This window comes from Carlito syrichta, unplaced genomic scaffold (assembly GCF_000164805.1).
Source record: "Carlito syrichta isolate Samal-C Ts95f unplaced genomic scaffold, Tarsius_syrichta-2.0.1 Scaffold308324, whole genome shotgun sequence".
Taxonomy (NCBI): domain Eukaryota; kingdom Metazoa; phylum Chordata; class Mammalia; order Primates; family Tarsiidae; genus Carlito; species Carlito syrichta.
In genome coordinates this window covers 53,853-71,440 of record NW_007252420.1, presented here as the reverse complement: position 1 = coordinate 71,440, position 17,588 = coordinate 53,853, and the positions used below count along the sequence as shown (strand labels likewise).

Here is a 17,588-nt window from a genome sequence, read left to right as displayed (position 1 = left end):
AGGAAAAAGGATACTAAAATAAAGGCCACTATGTTACTTAAGATAAACACAGAAAGAAAATGCTTAAAAGTCATAACCTCTGACTATGCCCCAGGATATAAAATTACTTGGTATTTTTTTTGTAATGTTCTTATACCCACAAAACCAATACATATATATCATCATCATCTCAGCTGGTCTTTCTTAACATTTTAGAAGTTTCATGTGAGAAATCTTACAAACTTTTAAGTTCCTTTCTCCAGCAAAGTGCACACACACAGACCATTTTTCATATTATTTTCAAAGTTTTATAAAATCATTGAAGCATATATATACCCACTTAGAGTTCAGAAATTCCCTGTTTAATAATTCTGATCTAGGTTACAAATTCCTTAAGCATATATTTATAACATGATATATTTTTATAACATGATACCTGATTCTTTAGATAATGCTGAGTTCAAAATCACCAGTGGTGGTGGAATTGGTTTGAATCCACTATCATTTTAAGCATACACTAAATAATTACTGATAGAATGGTTAATAGAATAAATACAAATCTTAGAGTACAAATATGAATTATTTAATCTGAATTTTTCATAAATTCCAGTCCTGCCTCTATAGTTTTGGTATACTATGTCTATTTCAGATAAGAAGAGATGTTCATAAAGCTTGTTGTCAGTGTTAGTCTGTAGATTATGGGTCCATAATAAGTGTCCTCAACTTTTCCATTTCTCACATTCCAGATCACCTAACCCATTAAGTACTCATTGCCCTGATTCTGAATGTTTTTTGGGTTTTTTTTTCTCTTAGGGGAAAGAGATCCAGGGTCTCCCATTCTGACATAACAATTGAGATAAAACATTCCTGGTTCCTAATCTATTGCTCTATTAAACATCTCAAAAAACAAGTATCTGTGATACCTTGCAAGTTAAGTGGCAAAGACTCATCTAAAAATAAATTTTTGGTTAGCTGGGCTCGGTGGCTTAGCTTGTAATCCCGTGCCTTGGGAGGCTGAGGTGAATGGATTGCCTGAGCCCGCGGGTTCGAGACCTGCCTGGGCAACTTAGTAAGAACTCATCTCTACAATAAATCAAAAAAATTACCCAGGTGTGGTAGTGTGCGCCTGTAGTTCCAGCTACTTGGAAGGCTGAGGCGGAAGGATCTCCAGAGCCCAGTAGGTTGAGGCTGCGGTGGCCAGGAGCGGCCACTGCACTCCAGTCTGGGCAACAGAGTGAGACTCCAACTCAAAATAATAAATAAATAAATAAATTTTTGGACTAGGCACATTCTGATAGGAAAATAAATATTTTCTATATGTATTTCTATACATTTATATAATTACTAATATAAGCAAAAATATAATTGTAGTCCAGTGTAAATCTGAAATCCTAGGAAACATTCACTATCTAGTGTCAGAAATCTGGTTTTGAATTTGAACAAGGATGTGAATTTTTGGCACATTTCACATTATTTTAAAAACTCAATATGTAGTCATCATTAACAACAAACTGAGTAAGTATGTACTTAGTGTTAATACCTGGGGATCAGGAACTAAATATTATTTCTGATCTCAGGAAGCTCAAGGTCAGAGATATCTTCCTATACAAACTACAGTGAAATAATGATAGTGGTACACGCTAGGTAAAGTTGTGAGTCCATTGAGGAAGCAATGGGAAGAAAACTTTACTGATGAGATTCTTGAGCTAGGTTTTAAAGTTTAAATGTGAGTTCATCATATGGTTGAAGGAAGAACATCTGAAATTAAAGAAACAGCATGTGAAACATTATAGAACAGTATAATGAAAATGGTGAACCTAGGGAGCTATATCCATGTTGGTAGGAGGAGTTAAAACTACAAAAGTAAACAACGATACATCTTGCTGAGTCTTGCTTATCTTTGCAGGAAGTTAAAACTCTATCTCATAGGCAAGGAGAGCCACCAAATGTTAAGACCCATGGCTTATCTAGTTATAGTCATAGCTTCTAATGATCACTTTGATAACAGAGTAGAGAGAGACAGATTGAAAGAGAGAGTATGGAAGCTTGGAGATGAGTATATTTGTGAGTATCAGGAATATAAGAACCTGACCAGGATGTTGGAAATGATAGATATAATATTTATGCCTATGGGTGTCTTAGTCCATTTAGTATCACTATAACAGAATATCTGAGGCTGGCTAATTTATAAAGAAAAGAAGTTCCTTTGGCTCATGATTCTGATGGCTGAAAAGTTCAAGATTAAGAAGGTGCATCTGTTAAGAGCCTCATGCTGCATCAACTCATGTGAAAGCTGAAGGAGAGTGGGAGTGTACAGAGATCACATGGCAAGAGAGGAAGCCACACTCTTTTTAACAGCCCACTCCTGCATGGGAACTAATCCATTTCCTCCTGAGTGAGAACTCACCCCCACTAGAAGGACATTGATCTATTTATGAAGGTTCCACCCCCATGACTCAAACACCTCCTATTAGGCCCCACCTCTTGACACTGCCACATTGGCATTAAAATTTCAATGAGTTTTGACAGGGCCAAACTATATCCAAACCATAGCAATAAGTATGGGATAGAAACAAGGAAGAGGAGAGGATAGAGATACTTTTTAGAAGATTGTGATCTATCACCATGATGATTGAATCATACATTATCTTACCTCTCTCATAATCTCCTTTGGTTTAAATGCACAAGGTATCAGTATGAGAAGACAAGGTAAATCCCTTTGTATACATTTATTATGGAATCTTAGATGTGGAGCTTTTTATAATGAAACATATTTACTATATGTCACCATTTTCAAAAATTAAGACTTTAATAACACTCTTATTATATAAGACTTTTACCACATTCAGCATTCAAGCGATTTCAAACATTTGTGACTAAAATACAATAATATCTTTTTTTTTTGAGTTGGAGTCTCACTCTGTCGCCCAGACTGGAGTGCAGTGGCCGCTCCCGGCCACCGCAGCCTTGACTTGCTGGGCTCCAGTGATCCTTCCACCTCAGACTTCCACGTAGCTGAAACTGCAGGCGCGCACTACCACACTCAGCTAATTTTTTGATTTATTGTAGAGATGAGGTCTCACCTGCCCAGGCGGGTCTCGAACCCGCGGGCTCAGGCAATCCACTCACCTCAGCCTCCCAAAGGCACGGGATTACAGGCTGAGCCAGTAGACATCACTTATCATTTCTACTCTTAGTAAATCAGCAGGGTGCTCAAACACATTTTGTTTTACAAATGCTTGCTTGAACCTAATGAGGGATGGATTAGTAATGAGGGATGGATTAGTAAAAGAAAAAGGGGAAAGGGCATGTGAATGGGCAAGAAGGTAGGGGTGTGAGAGAAAGAGTTGGGAGGAGAAGGGAGGGAAAGAAAGATACCACATTGGCCAGGAAGGTAGTGGTGTGAGAGAGAGAGGTGGAGGGACAAGGGAAAGAGAGAAAGATACCACATTGGGCATGAAGGTAGGGGTGTGAGAGAGAAAGGTGGGGAGAAATGGAAGGGAGAGAAAGATACCACACTGGGCATATAGGTAAGAGTGTGTGAGAGAGAGAAATTAGGGGAGAAGAGAGAAAAAGAAAGATGTCACATTGGGCATGAAGGTAGGGGTATGAGAGAGAGAAATGGGGAGAGAAGGGAGGGAAAGATACCTCATTGGTGGAAACATTTGGTTTTTTGGCTTACTGGGTTTGAGAGGTTATCACCAACTATTTTTAGTTCACATCTTCATGGAAGTGCTTTGATGCACTGAGAGAGTTTGACTGAAAATTAGGTTACAGAATATTGTTCTGAAGACAATTAAATGACTTCAAAATATGCTATATAACTGTAGCCTCTTTATCAGAAAGGCATTTGTGCTGAAATTGATGATTACCAGTTTATCATTTATTTCACAAGCATTTATTGAATCCACATTTTTACAATGAGCACACAAGCATACATAGCCTAACACATGACCAAGGAAACCTAATTTTTTCTTTCTATTTCTCTAAGTCAGACAAAAACAAACAAACAAAAATCTTTGGTTATTTTATAAAATAATAAAAATTAGTATGCATTATTTAATATAAATATTATTACATTGTATAGAAACCCTTGTTAATATAACATGTCCACTAACCCTCATTAAGATACATGCCAATTTTTCTGTGCTTTCTAAAATTGTTGAACCATTTATTTACAATTTGCTTTTAAACAATCTTTTTTAAAAAGCATCACTCTCTAACAGTGGTGCTTCAGATCTATCAAAATTAAAGCAATGTGACTGCTTTTTCATTTTTCAGTACATGGAAGTGCTAGCTGCCTTTCTCCCCTGGTGCTTTCATACATTTCTCCCTTTTACTTGAACAAACTTTACCATTCTCCTATAAAGCTAGGAAACTTGAGACAGCCGCTGTTGTTCCAGAAGGTGATTTTTGTTTCCCGTGATATATCAATCATATTTTAGCCAGAAATTCAACACCACAAACTTGACAGTGATTCCTTCCTTCTCCCTCTTCAGTTGCTCATGGTCCACTTCATTCAGTCACCTCCTCTCGAGGTCAGCTCCTAAGCAGCAGATGGTGTGCTTGTGTGCAGCAGCTGGCTTCATTCCACTCCATCCCCTCCTTCTCTCAAGGGACAGTGTGTGTGTGCCTATGTGTGCGTCCGTGTGTGTGTGAACATTCACGACTTTCAGTTGCCATTCAATGCTTTCTGCTTCTCCCAGCCAAAAAGCTGGGAAGCTTGGCGTTCTCTCCAGCAATGAACCCAGATGTCCAGCTGTGATACAATTTCCTTTCCAGTCTCCCTGCTGGAGCAGTATTCATTCACAACCTCAAATAAAAGCGTTGTCTAGAGGCCCTATTTTGTCCTTATGGTTTGGTGTTATAGTCATGTTTGGGAGAAATAGTGTAAGAGCCAGGGGCAACAAGTAAGAATCTAAAATCATTTTCCCGTTTTACTTGGATGGGATGAGACGGTTCTTCAGTATGGCTCAGGGCCTTGTTTTTTTACAGAACTGGCTTTCTCAATGCATCATTGCCTACATCGATGTCTCTTTTCCTTTCTTCAGATGAATATGCTAATGAAACTCCAAGAAGCAGCCAATTACTCGGGCACACAAAGCCATGACAGTGAAAGCACCAGCCACCATGAAGACATTTTGGATTCATCTCTTGAATCTACCCTCTAGAGGGTGAAAAAAGTTAGGGAAAAGGATTATGCTTTTAAAACATGTTTAGAAAGAAAGGTATTTCCACTAAACCACTGCCAGTATAAAAGCACCCTGTCAAGGGCCCTGACCCAGAGTTGTGGTCTCCAAGGAGGCAGGAGAACTAAATCTGAACCGCCAAGACGCTAAATTGAAATGGAAGCTTAACTTTATGTTATGTCTAAAAATTGTTTATATCCGTGGAGTGATCGAAGGCTCCATTACTCAACTGGAAAAGACCCTAATGACAGGGCAACTGAATAGATTGCACATGGGATAGCCAGACTGGACTTTCTTTGTTTCCTCTTTAAAAGTTTACAATGCAGACCTTTCTTTTGTCCCTCCGTTTTGTTTCCTCTGAGGGACTGTTTTCCCCAGGCAGGGTCCATTTTTCTGATCCGTCCAACCTCCTTTGTGCCACATTGGTGCTGGTCACAGGGCTCCAGTAGTGTTTGTGTTGTGTGCTCACCCCATTCCAAAATGAATCCAAGAGGCCAGTCCTCTATAAGCACAAATGGAATTGTGCAACCACCAGAAAAACACTACTGTGGCAAACTGGAGAAGTGCCAATTTAATTCTAACTGCCATGTTCTCATAATGTGCTCCACCAACTTTTTAGTACATGAGTCACAGGTTTTATAAGGTTGTTTTTACCACAGTGGTCTTTTTAAACCACCTGCCCACTCCCTTAACAAGAGTTTTATACCAATTATTAGTCAACACTGACAAAGGCTTTTTTAGGGCTTTATTTGTTTGAGCCTTTTCAGTGAAAGAAGGAACATTTCCTATGGTGCTGTCTCACTGCCTTAAAACAGATTTCTACAGCAGTTTAATAGTTGGTTGAAATCCTAAACCATTGCTAATTTCCACTGTATTTTCATTTACAATCAAGCAACACCAGTTAACACAGTAGCCTCATCTCTCTATATCTTTCTCTCTCTATTTTTTTTTAAAGAAATCTATAGGAGAAAGATCAGTATTTTTACCTTGTTAATCAATTGTTTTGCCTATCCTCCAAAATATTCAAATAACCCAGAAATCCTCTTTTATCGTCACTTAAAAGCTAAGACATGTGGCAAAGTTCCATCTAGTTCTAAGTGAAAGAGTCAGAAGGCGGGAGGTTTTGAATTCTTATCCAGCAGAGCTGGAAGCACTAGATACAGCATGAGCACAACTATTTGGCTTTCCTTCCCTATTCTTTTTTTTTTTTAATTGGTTTTGACGCATGTTGTTTTGATTGCTATTGTTGTACATGAGAAATTCAGCATTAAAGAACACTGAAACAGTAAAGTCACTGTGGAAGAGGAAGCATTTATACTGTAAAAGATGGTTAGATTTGCACAGTCTACTGGGTAGGTATTGTAAATAATAATTTTTAAAACTTGCACAAATCAAAACAAACACAAACAAAATTGTATTTTATCTTGTTGGTGTTAAGAGGTGTTTCACTTGCTGAGATTTCCTGTACGTTGCAAACAAATACAGAATGCAGACCTTCAAAGCTGTTATTATCTGGTGTGTTTGTCCTGTATTTACAATTGTTATGACTATGCAGGAGCTATCAGTGCTAGAGTGAGCATGCTTCAAAACTGTACACGAAGCCAATATTTTTGGATAAGTAAAACTGTCTGAAAGTACATCTGTCCTGGCAGGCTTTAAAGAGAGTGCATGAAAACCGATGAGAGTCATTGGAGAAGTTACCACCACACACAGAGGACAGGCTTTGAGTTTATAAAACCCAAGGGCTCAGCCAAGGTATAGACTTGTTCTATGCGTGTGAAAATGTGTTGCTCTTAGGACGTGTAATTGGTGCTACTCTCTGTGACCACCCATGGGTCAGCTGCTATAGAACAATAACAACAATAACACAAAATATCTGTGCAGTTTTCAGAGTGTCACTAAGTATATAGGTCCTTACACGGTGCTACTGCCCTAAGGGAAATCTGAACTGAATTTATGCACACAGAATTGTCACCCTGACTTTGAAGCCTCAAACATGGATCAAATCTGTTGTGAAACATCAATATATGTAGCTGGATGAGTGACTAGTTGACCTTGTATAATATGTGATCTAAGAAAATTGCTAATCTTTCCCTGCCATTTTGAGAAACACAGTCCAAACATGAACATAAACAGAATTTCCTGCAATACATCCCAGTAGGTCCACCTAGTTTACAACTTAAACTAGTTTGTGAAACATTTGTCTGTATACATTTTATATTTTGTACATTTTTGATGTAACATATCATGTAAATAAGCAGAAACAGTGAAATAAATCATCTGAAAAGTTTTGTAGTCTTTGTAAAGCCCCAACAATAAGTACTTGGTGTCAATGGACTTAACTGGATGATGTATTTTCTATTGGTTTATTGTTCCTCTAGCTTGTAAACCAGCTTGCATATATTTTTTTGCAAATGTGCACCCTGTATCTGTCTAAATTATTACTTTGCCATTAAAGTGGAATTATTTATTGACAACAAGGTGTGGTGTTTATGAATGGAGAAAAATTGAATAATTATGTACCAAGAAGTGACAAGCTTGATCATATTGCTTGCACTATTACTATTCCATCAGTAGGGACGTGTGTGAATTTATATTTTATATGCATCACCGTCAAATCTTCAAGGTAATAAAAGTAGTAGGTTTGTCTTTTAAAATGAAAGTTATTTATTCAGTGAATATTTTTAGAAAACTTAAAATCGTCTTCCTAAATGTCTGAAGATAAAATAAGCGTTCATGTGAAATAAAATGCTGAAATTCACTGTGTTACATTACATTAAATCACATTAAATGTTCCTTTGGCCAGGCATGGTGGGTCATGCCTGTGATCCCAGCACTTTGAAAGGTGAAGGTGAGAGCATTGCCTGAGCCCTGGGGTTCAAGACCAACCTGGGCAACTTGGTGAGACCTTGTCTCTACAATAAATAAGAGTTTTAAAAAAATTAGCTGGGCTTGGTGGCATGCACCTGTATTCCCAGGTTCTTGGATGACTGAGTCGGGAGGATGCCTGAGCCCAGGAGGCTGAGGCTATGGTAGCCATGACCGTGCCACTGCATTCCAGCCTGGGCCAAAGAGTGAGAGCCCAACTCAAAAAACAAAGTTTTGGTTTTTTTTTTAATTTCATTAAATCCTCTTTTGAAATTTTAATTCTAAACAGTATTTTAAGACAAAATAATTATTTGGATGGTAGTTTGTTTTTTAATAGAGAAGTTTACAAAAATAAAAAGGAACGTCTTTTAAAATTCTCTTTTTAATATTTTTTTATTTTAAAGATGTGGGGTACAATTCAGGATTAGGTATACAAGTGGTCATTGTACAGGTAAAGTTTGGGCCTCCGTTTAGTCCCCACTTCTCAAGATCAGGTACCCTTATTGATTAAAATTCTCTTTTAAAGTATCTTGAGCATCTCTTTAACCCCAGTAATTGGAATGTATATTTGGATGGCATAAGTAGTTTTAATTCTAAGAGCAGGAGAACTGTTAAAATAGAACAGCTGTAGAGTAAAAAAGAAAGGTATTTGTTAAAATGGGTCAATTATCCATAATGGAATACAGTTGGTGCATTTTGTTCCTTCACTCAGTTTGGGATATGCAGAAAATTTCCATAATTCATCTATCTCAGATAAACATGGAATAAACCACAAACTTAAATACAATTCAGCTAAATTTAGGCTGGATCAGTATGAATACCAGCACTGTCATTCTTCTCTGTGTGACCTTGGCCAATTTACTCAAACTCTGGGCCTCATTTCTTCACCCATAAACTGATGATAGAGTAACTACTTCTCACAGATTACTATGAGAATCAAATGGCTTATTACACACAAATGCCTTGAATGGTGCCTAGCCCTCTATAAACTGTAGCTGCTTTAAACAACTATTAAATAACAAAATAATTACAAAATAGTCATTATTCTATTTTGAAACATTTTGAGAATAATGCATAAATATTGACTTATTTTTTTAAAATTTTAAAGAATGCATCTTTTAACCCAATTTCTTCATTTACAGAATGAGAATAATAGTACCACCTCATTAGGGTTGTTGGGAAAATTGAGTTTAGTTCTGTACTCAAACAATGCCTCTCACTTAGGAAGATTTCAATAAATGTTAGCTGATGTATTAACACAACCGTTATAATAAATTATTAACAGAATTATAACAACTATTATCAGGATTCAATTTACTCATCTATAAAATGGGATTATTAGAGTGCTTACACGTAAGATTATTGTGAAGACTGAATACATAAAGCACTCAAATTTTTTGTCATATCTTAAATGCTATTTAAGGGTTAAGTATTATTATTATTCAACAAAAATTTGTTATATACCTAATATGTGCCAGGCAACTTTCTTAGGAATCAGAGGAATTAAGACACAGACCATGGTCCTAAGGGACTTAATGGTAAGTAGAATTGAATCTCTGTCTCTTCACGTCTTTAATACGTACATACACTCCCTACAATAAGGACGACCAGTGAAAAGACCATTGATAATCCATTGAATAGTAGCTACCAAAGTATGTTTTTAGATACTGATAGAATAAATGATACCAGTAAATTATATTTCAATTTGGATAAGTTCAAGTATCTTTATTTCAGGCTTTGAACTTTCACATGAAAACAATAACAATATTTTTATTACAAATAGGTCACCTTAAAAATGTCTAGTTCTATGTCATAGATGAGTGAAGATGTTTAAGAAGAAGCTGTATTGTTATTTTTATTCTGTGTTTTTTTGGGGGGTGGTGCACCAATTGATAGGTAAAATATTGCATTGCTGAATTCGCTATGATTTTTTAATTCAGTGATGGTGAATTAAAACGGAGAAAGTGTCTTCTCCACATGGAGTATAAGTTATTTCTCAGTTATGCAGGAGTTCATCAGTAAGAAAATATATTCACAGAAATTAAATATAACACTTTCTGAATTAGTATCTTATTAGAGGAAATAAAAGTTCTCAAATTGTTTTTTTTTTTTCATGACATTGTGAAAATATAATAATATTAAATAAACCTTTCTTTATCATTGGCATGTTTAACACTTGACCTTAACATTCCAGAATGGCATGGTAGGGTCGAAGTTGATAAGTAAGAGAGTTAATATTTCTTACATTTATTACATGTTAAAATGATAATATTTTCAATTATTGAGCTATATTAACTATAGTGTTAAAGTTAATTCATCTGACTGCACTTTTTTAATGTGGCTACTAGAAAATTTAAAAGTAAATATATTGCTTATATTTACGACTTGCTTTACGTTTCTATTTCTACCAGATAGTGCAGCTATTTAAAAGTGGATCCTTACAAAATGTAAATGTGATTATCTCCCTCACCTCTTATGTTTTTTGTTTTTAAAAGAACATTCAGATATACCAAAGGAATATAATTCCTTAAACTGGATTTTTCTTATCCTTTGGCTTTTTTTTTTCTCCATGTCCACTGCCCCCATTTGGTTCTGTTCTCTGTGACATTAGGCTAATTGTAGAGCCTAGAATTGTTGAAACAGCAATCACTTTTCAGACAAGGTACCTATGAGCATTTGTCAAAGTTTTATTACAGCTTACCGCATGGTAAAAACCTCTAGGAGGCCAACTTAAAGGTTTCCCTTCCAGCACAGACATTTATGGAAATGGTAGATTAGACAAAACAAAAAAGAATATTTATTTATATGTTCCCAGATTCTTAACTGTCGGTTAGATTACTGAGTGACTAGTTCCCCAGGGCATATATTGATTTTATAAACAATTAAAATTATTGAAAATTGTTAATTGTTTTATCAGAATTCCAAATTATTTAGAGAAAATTAAGAATTACATAAAGCAATAGATAATGTTTTGTCCCAGACCAGACAGGTTTGGTACTCTTATTCCTCCTTTCCCTCTCCTCTTCCTTTTCTTCCTCCTCCTTCTGCTTTTTCTCTTTCTCCTTCTGCTCTTTCTCCTTCTCCTTCTTCATCTTGATCCTCATCTTCTACTTTTTTTTAGAAACAGGCTCTCACTCTGTTGCCTAGGCTGGAGTACAGTGTAATGATCATAGCTCACTGCAGCCTTGAACTCCCAGGCTCAAGCGATTCCCCCACCATAGCCTCCCGAGTAGCTAGGACTACAGGCATGTGGCACCACACCTGGCTAATTTTTAAAATAAAATTTTGTAGAGACAAGGCTGCTTATGTTGCCCAGGACCTTAAGCGATTCTCTGCCTTGGACTCCCAAAATGTTGGGATTACAGGCATGAGCCACCATGCTCAGCCACAATTTTTACTTTGCGGTAATTTGCTTTCTCTTAATTTAAGGCCTTGATGCATTCTCAAATGCCGTTTCCTTAGACAAACCTTTCTGATCCCTCAGACTAGGTCAAGAATCTGTGTCATTTGCTTTTTTAGAAATATATAGCATCCTACTAATCATGTTGCACATTCGGGACCTATAATATAGTATATTCTTGAATCAGAATGCTGACTGGTGACCAGAAAAGAAGCAGATAATCTGACTTGTGTTATTTAGTAAATACAAAGTACTGCTTGGGAATTTTTCTCCCCTCTAGATGTAATGTACTTCATACTTCCTATCAAGTATTCTTTTTCTTTCTGCTTTTTAAGTTTTTCTTTTTTTAAAAAGATACCTTAGTTATATATGGTACAATTTAGATATGTGGGTTTTTGGGGGGAAACAAATAAAATATACCAAGAAGTTGGAAATGTAATGCTAGAGCCTAGAAGACAGGTGGCGGCTGAAAAGATAAAATAGGAATCCTTGGCACGGAAACAAGAAATGAAGATGTGAATTTTGCTTTGGAATGATTCCCCACAAGAGAGATCTTGACCAAGTTATGACTGAGAATAGAACCTGAGGAATATGGTTGAAAGCTTTATAGCTCATTTAGCTTCTGTTTGCCATTTTGCCTAATATATTTCTGCACATTTCATGCAACATTTATAAAAGAATATAAAATAAGAGGAAAAGCATTAAATTAAGAGTCTGAAAAGTCTGTATCTTATTCTTGTAATTTCTCCTGGAAGAATCAATTAATCCGTGATCTGTATTCTTGTAGATTTTATACTCTAAGATGGTGATGGATAATAAAATTCACCCAATGTAACTGGAGTGGTTCTATACATTGTTTGTGATACAAATAATGTGTATCTATCAGATATTCCCAGGGGATAGTAGAAAATCTAGATATTTAGTTGAAGGCCATCCAAGAACAGGTTAGTATAGTTGTGTTCAGTCTGGTTTGGCTGCTACTTGATGTGCTGAGTAGAGGCAGCTCAGTATCTAAACTAGTTTTACAGAGCCATGTTCAGGGTTTAGAAACTGGTTCAGACTCCCTGTAGACACTCTGAGAGTTGTATAGTGGACATTTGCCCAACATCAGCTACTCTTTGAAGATGGGTTTCCTAGTTCCCAAGCAAATGGCTTTCCTGGTATGCTATTGACATTTTCTAGTTCAGCCCTTTCTTAGGTTACTGTGGGGAGTAAACTTGGGGCCGGTGTTAGATACTCAGATAGTGATAGAGCAAAGCTGCCTAAAAGTCCGGAGTCCAGTTTGGGTTAAACTTTTTTTTTTTTTTTAATGCATCTTACTCCATCACTCAGGCAGAAATGCAGTGGCACAATCTCAGCTCACCAAGTCTCGGTCCTTCTGCCTCAGCTTTCCAAGTAGCTGTGACTACCGGCATATCTCACCCTGCCTGGCTAGTTTTTTAACATTGTTTGTGGAGATAGTCTTTCCTTGTTTCCCCAGCTGGTCTCAAACTCCTGGACTCAAGTAATCCTCCCACCTCAGCCTCCCAAAGTGCTGGGATTTACAGGCATGAGCCACCACACTCGGCAGTTCTGAACTTCTGAGGCTAAAACCCATCACTATCAAGAGCCAGAATTGGACTCGTATGGTTGGAGACATACGCCAATTTGGTCACTTCCTAAAAACTACAGGAGAGTCTTTTCTAATATCAGTGATGTCTCAAGAGGGAAATTCACCTGAACTATACTCATTTGTAAAGTTCTAGTTTCTTTAGACGAGAGCAGCACTTTCACTAGGAACATGAGCGCTATCTAAGCAATTTTAAATTTTCCCGTAGCCACATTGACAGGTGAAATTAATTATAATAATGTATTTTATTATCTGAGTATATATATATAAAAGCAGCATTTCAACATAGAATTAAGCTACAATACATTTAAATAAGATCTTTTACACATTTTGTATTCTTTTTCTTTTTTGTACTAAATTGTTGAAACCTCACATGTATTTTACAATTATAGCACATCTCAATTCAAACATTAAATTTTCATCAGAACAAACTGATCTATATTTATAATTCAATAACTTTACAATTGAAGGAGTAGATTGACATGCCTAAGTTGTTCCAAACACACTTAAGGTAGATCAGTATCAGTTTTAAATTTAAATTTTAGGTAATTGCCACTAAATAAAGCTAAAAATTGTGTTCCTAAATTGCCATGACCATCAAATATTAATTAGCCACATGTGCCCAGTGGCTGGTACTAAACAGCACAGCTCTAACCATGCTTACGAAGGCTTTTTCAGCTTACATGTAGAACCTTGTCCCTGGTGCCGATGCTAACCTGGGGCTTTGGGTTGGTACGTTTCCAACTTACTTGATATGGAAACCCATATTGATTTCCCCTTCACATCTAGTGCCAGCTTACAGTCATTCATTGTAACTATTTCAGCAACTATTATTATTCTTTATGCTCAAGCTTCGGTAAAAATCACCCTAGTCTGTCTTTCCTAACATTTTTCTATAACTTCAACCATTGGATGAAAAAGATGGACTTTTAAATAAATATGTCCATCCTTTCTCTAGAATAATTCAAAATTACACACACACATATCTGTGTGTGTGTGTGTGTGTGTGTGTGTGTGTGTGTGTGTATTCTTATTCTGTAATCCCAAGACAAAGGTTTCCTACTGTCTTAGTCTACTCAGGTTGCTAATAAAATACCATAAACTAGGGTGGATTATAAACAACGTAAATATATTGCTTACAGTTTTGGAGGCCGAGAAGTACAAGATAAAGGTGCTGGCAGACTCCATGTCTGGTGAGGACTTGCTTCCTCACGGACAACTCTGTTCCAGCTGCATCCTCACGTGACTGAAGGGGTGAGGGAGCTTTCTGGGATCCCTCTTTTAAGAGCACTAATCCCATTCATGTGGGTTCTGCCGTTATGACCTAACCGCCTACCAAAAGCCCCAACTACACATACTGTCATATTGTGGGGTTAGGATTTCAACGTGTAAATTTTGTGGGGACACAGAAAGTTGGTCCATAACACCTGTTCATTCTACATTTGGATAGAAACAGGACCCTCTTCAAATTGTCCTTTTGTATGGCAGGAAATTCTCTCTTCACTAGTTTTTTTTTTTTTTTTTTTTTTTAAGAATAGCATTTATGAGCAAATATCCCTTTGGACGTCTGAAATAATAGAATGACTCACAGGACAAGATCACAGTTTCACTGCAGACTTATCATTAATACACTATATATGAAAATAAAAAGAATATTTTAAGATATTGAGGATAACAGAATAAGAGAGAAAAATCTACAAACACACTAAAAATGGACATGAAGATTAAATATGACAGACAAGAAAGAGAATAAAACAGTAGTTTTCCTGATTCAGGTAGAATATCCATCAGGGCTACCCATCATTTTTGTTCCCATTCCCTCTTCACCAAGTAACATTCTAATTGCTAATCTGATTTCCTGAAAACTTCAAATTTTGTAAAGTTACCTCTAAAATATAATGCCTTTTCTTTTCCTTTTATATTCAAGTTCTTTTTTATATATATTAAAATTTAGTGGTTATTTTCCCAAGATCAGAAACACTATATTTCCTTAATTATACATGTTTTCTTTAATATCTGCTACTAAAAATTTTGTTCATCTGCAGAAGCCACAGGGCTGACTACAGAGAACATGCTGTAAATAGTCCTCTGTGAATGCAACATTGTCATTAGTTTTTTTTTCTATGATGCACCCTTTAGCTGTTTGCTATTTTTCAGCATCAACTGAGAGTTTTATTTACTAGCTTGAGAAAAAAAAAAAATGTCTGTTATACCAGGGGCACACTCGGAAATTTGAAATTATTAATATTCTTAATACACAATTACATTGGAATTTAAGCAAAATGCATAAATTATCATATCAAATCAAGTTATAATTGGTACTAATGTTATCTTAATTGTCAACTGAAAATAAAATACCTATATGACATTAGCATAGAACAATAGTGGATGAAAGTTTTTGGCGGACCAGCTGGTGTACTAACTACATGAAGGCGGACTCCCGCATTACTCCTGCAGGACACCATGGATTTGCAGTCTGCTTTGGAAATTTCCTTCTCACAGAATGAATTGCAAAAGATATGCAAGACCTCAAGAGAACTAGAAAATAGATCATGTGCAAACAGATGAAAACATTTCTCCAGCCAAGCAAATATTGATACTGCTAGAATCAGACCTACAGTTACTGTGTGACTGTTCATTTCAAGGAAAGGTCAAGTTGTTGATCTCAACAACATCAGTAAAGCAAGAGTGAAATAGAAGTTTGAAAATAATCATAGTAAACACTGCAATCAATTGTACATCATTACCTTTTCTGGGAAGTCAACCCATGTATTAATTGGAAAAGAAAAATTGAGAGAGGGTCAAACAATTGCAACTTCTAGCATGTCATGATGTGTTCATAATACCACAGAGATATATCTGCGAGATATATCTGCTAAATAGCATAATCAAGGTACACAAAGATAACCATTAAATAACTTGATGCTATTCTTCATAAAGAACATAGGATGCAAACTGAAGAAAAAATGTCTGGAATCCCAGAATAAATACTATTGGGCAATCAAAGAATAACATGTTAGTTAAATGTATACCTTATTTAATATGTATGAAAAATCAATTGGAAAATTAATAAAAACCAGGGCTAGATATTTTTAACTTAAGCTTTAGCATTTCTAAGCAGCATTTAATAATCATTTGTGGTCTCTAAAGATATTTGTTTTATTTATTGAATATACATTATTACATAATCTCATTGAGTAAATAAATGGTTGATTTTACAGACATAATAATTGCTATTGGAAAGAAAACATTTCAGCCTTGGGAATAGTAATTTCACCACGGAAGAGTTACACAAGAACCCTCTGTCCATCTCCACCCACAAAGCAAGAAGCTTGTACAAATAAGAGGGCCTGGAATTCTGGAATGGAGGAGTGAAGGGGCCCAAACATGTTGCATTTGTAAGAATCTCATATAAAGAATATTGGTCAGGTGTCTCCAGATTTTCTTCAGGGTGCTAGCCTCCTTTTGAAGGCCCTAGCCACCACTTTAATCACTAATGCAGGAGGAGTGACATGTGAATGGTAAGATATGCAGCTGGTCACATATATCTGCCAGGGGTGGCAGAATGGCTCCTAAATCTGCTTGAGTTCTGATCCAGCTTATGAGTTTTTATGCAGTAAGCATCCCTGGGCAGATCTTTTGTCATCTATGGGAGGAGATAGAGAGTCTGCCATTTTCGGCTTCTCCACCTGTAATTGAGTGAGTTAACAAAGATGTCTTCAAATTTTTGTTTGTGTGTGTGTGATGAGGGAGAGTAGCTAAGAAATCTCAGCAGCATCTTTAATAGAGCCCATACATACCCACATCTTCACTAGATTTTAAAAAGAGAAGGCGTTAGTAAGCTACTAGAAGCTGGCAAGTTATTTTGTCTTTTTGGTCATCTTTGTTCTTGGTATTCTTTTTATAATACAGTGACTTAAATATAATAGATCTTCAATTAATGATGTTGAATATATAAAGAACATGTGAAGGTTGAAAGATAAAATATTTACTGATAAATTGTTTTGATATTTGGCAAAATAATATTATTATTGGGGCCAGGAAACGAGAATGCATTTATTCACTAAGCATAACCTACCAAAATCTATTTACCAAAAGAGAAAAATAATATTTTACAAAATTTCTGAACTTGTACCACATTTACTATATGTTACTCAAACTGGAGAAACTTTAGGAGTGCAAATATTTGCATCTATTTTAAAGATAAATCCTCAATTAAGAACAAATGACACAGATTTGTATAGGCATGCAATATAATTTTTTTTTTTTTTTTTTGAGTCGGAGTCTCACTCTGTCGCCCAGACTGGAGTGCAGTGGCCGCTCCCGGCCACCGCAGTCTCGACCTGCTTGGCTCCGGCGATCCTTCCGCCTCAGCCTTCCGAGTAGCTGGAATTACAGGCGCGCGCTACCACGTCCGGCTGATTTTTAAAAATTTATTGTAGAGATGAGGTCTCGTTGCCCAGGCGGGTCTCGAACCTGCAGGTTCAGGCAATCCACTCACCTCAGCCTCCCAAAGGCGCAGGATTACAGGCTGAGCCACCCA

General features: G+C 36.4%; 1 protein-coding gene across 1 annotated transcript in view; it reads left to right on the top strand.

Annotated features, from left to right (window-relative positions):
* NAV3 (neuron navigator 3) overlaps window positions 1-7,645 on the top strand; it is a 157,651-nt gene extending 150,006 nt beyond the window's left edge. The window contains exon 29 of the mRNA XM_021716218.1: window positions 5,031-7,645. Within this exon, the coding sequence (XP_021571893.1) occupies window positions 5,031-5,150 (120 nt within the window). The 3' untranslated portion in view covers window positions 5,151-7,645. The remainder of the gene's footprint in view (window positions 1-5,030) is intronic.
* Window positions 7,646-17,588: the final 9,943 nt, after the last annotated feature.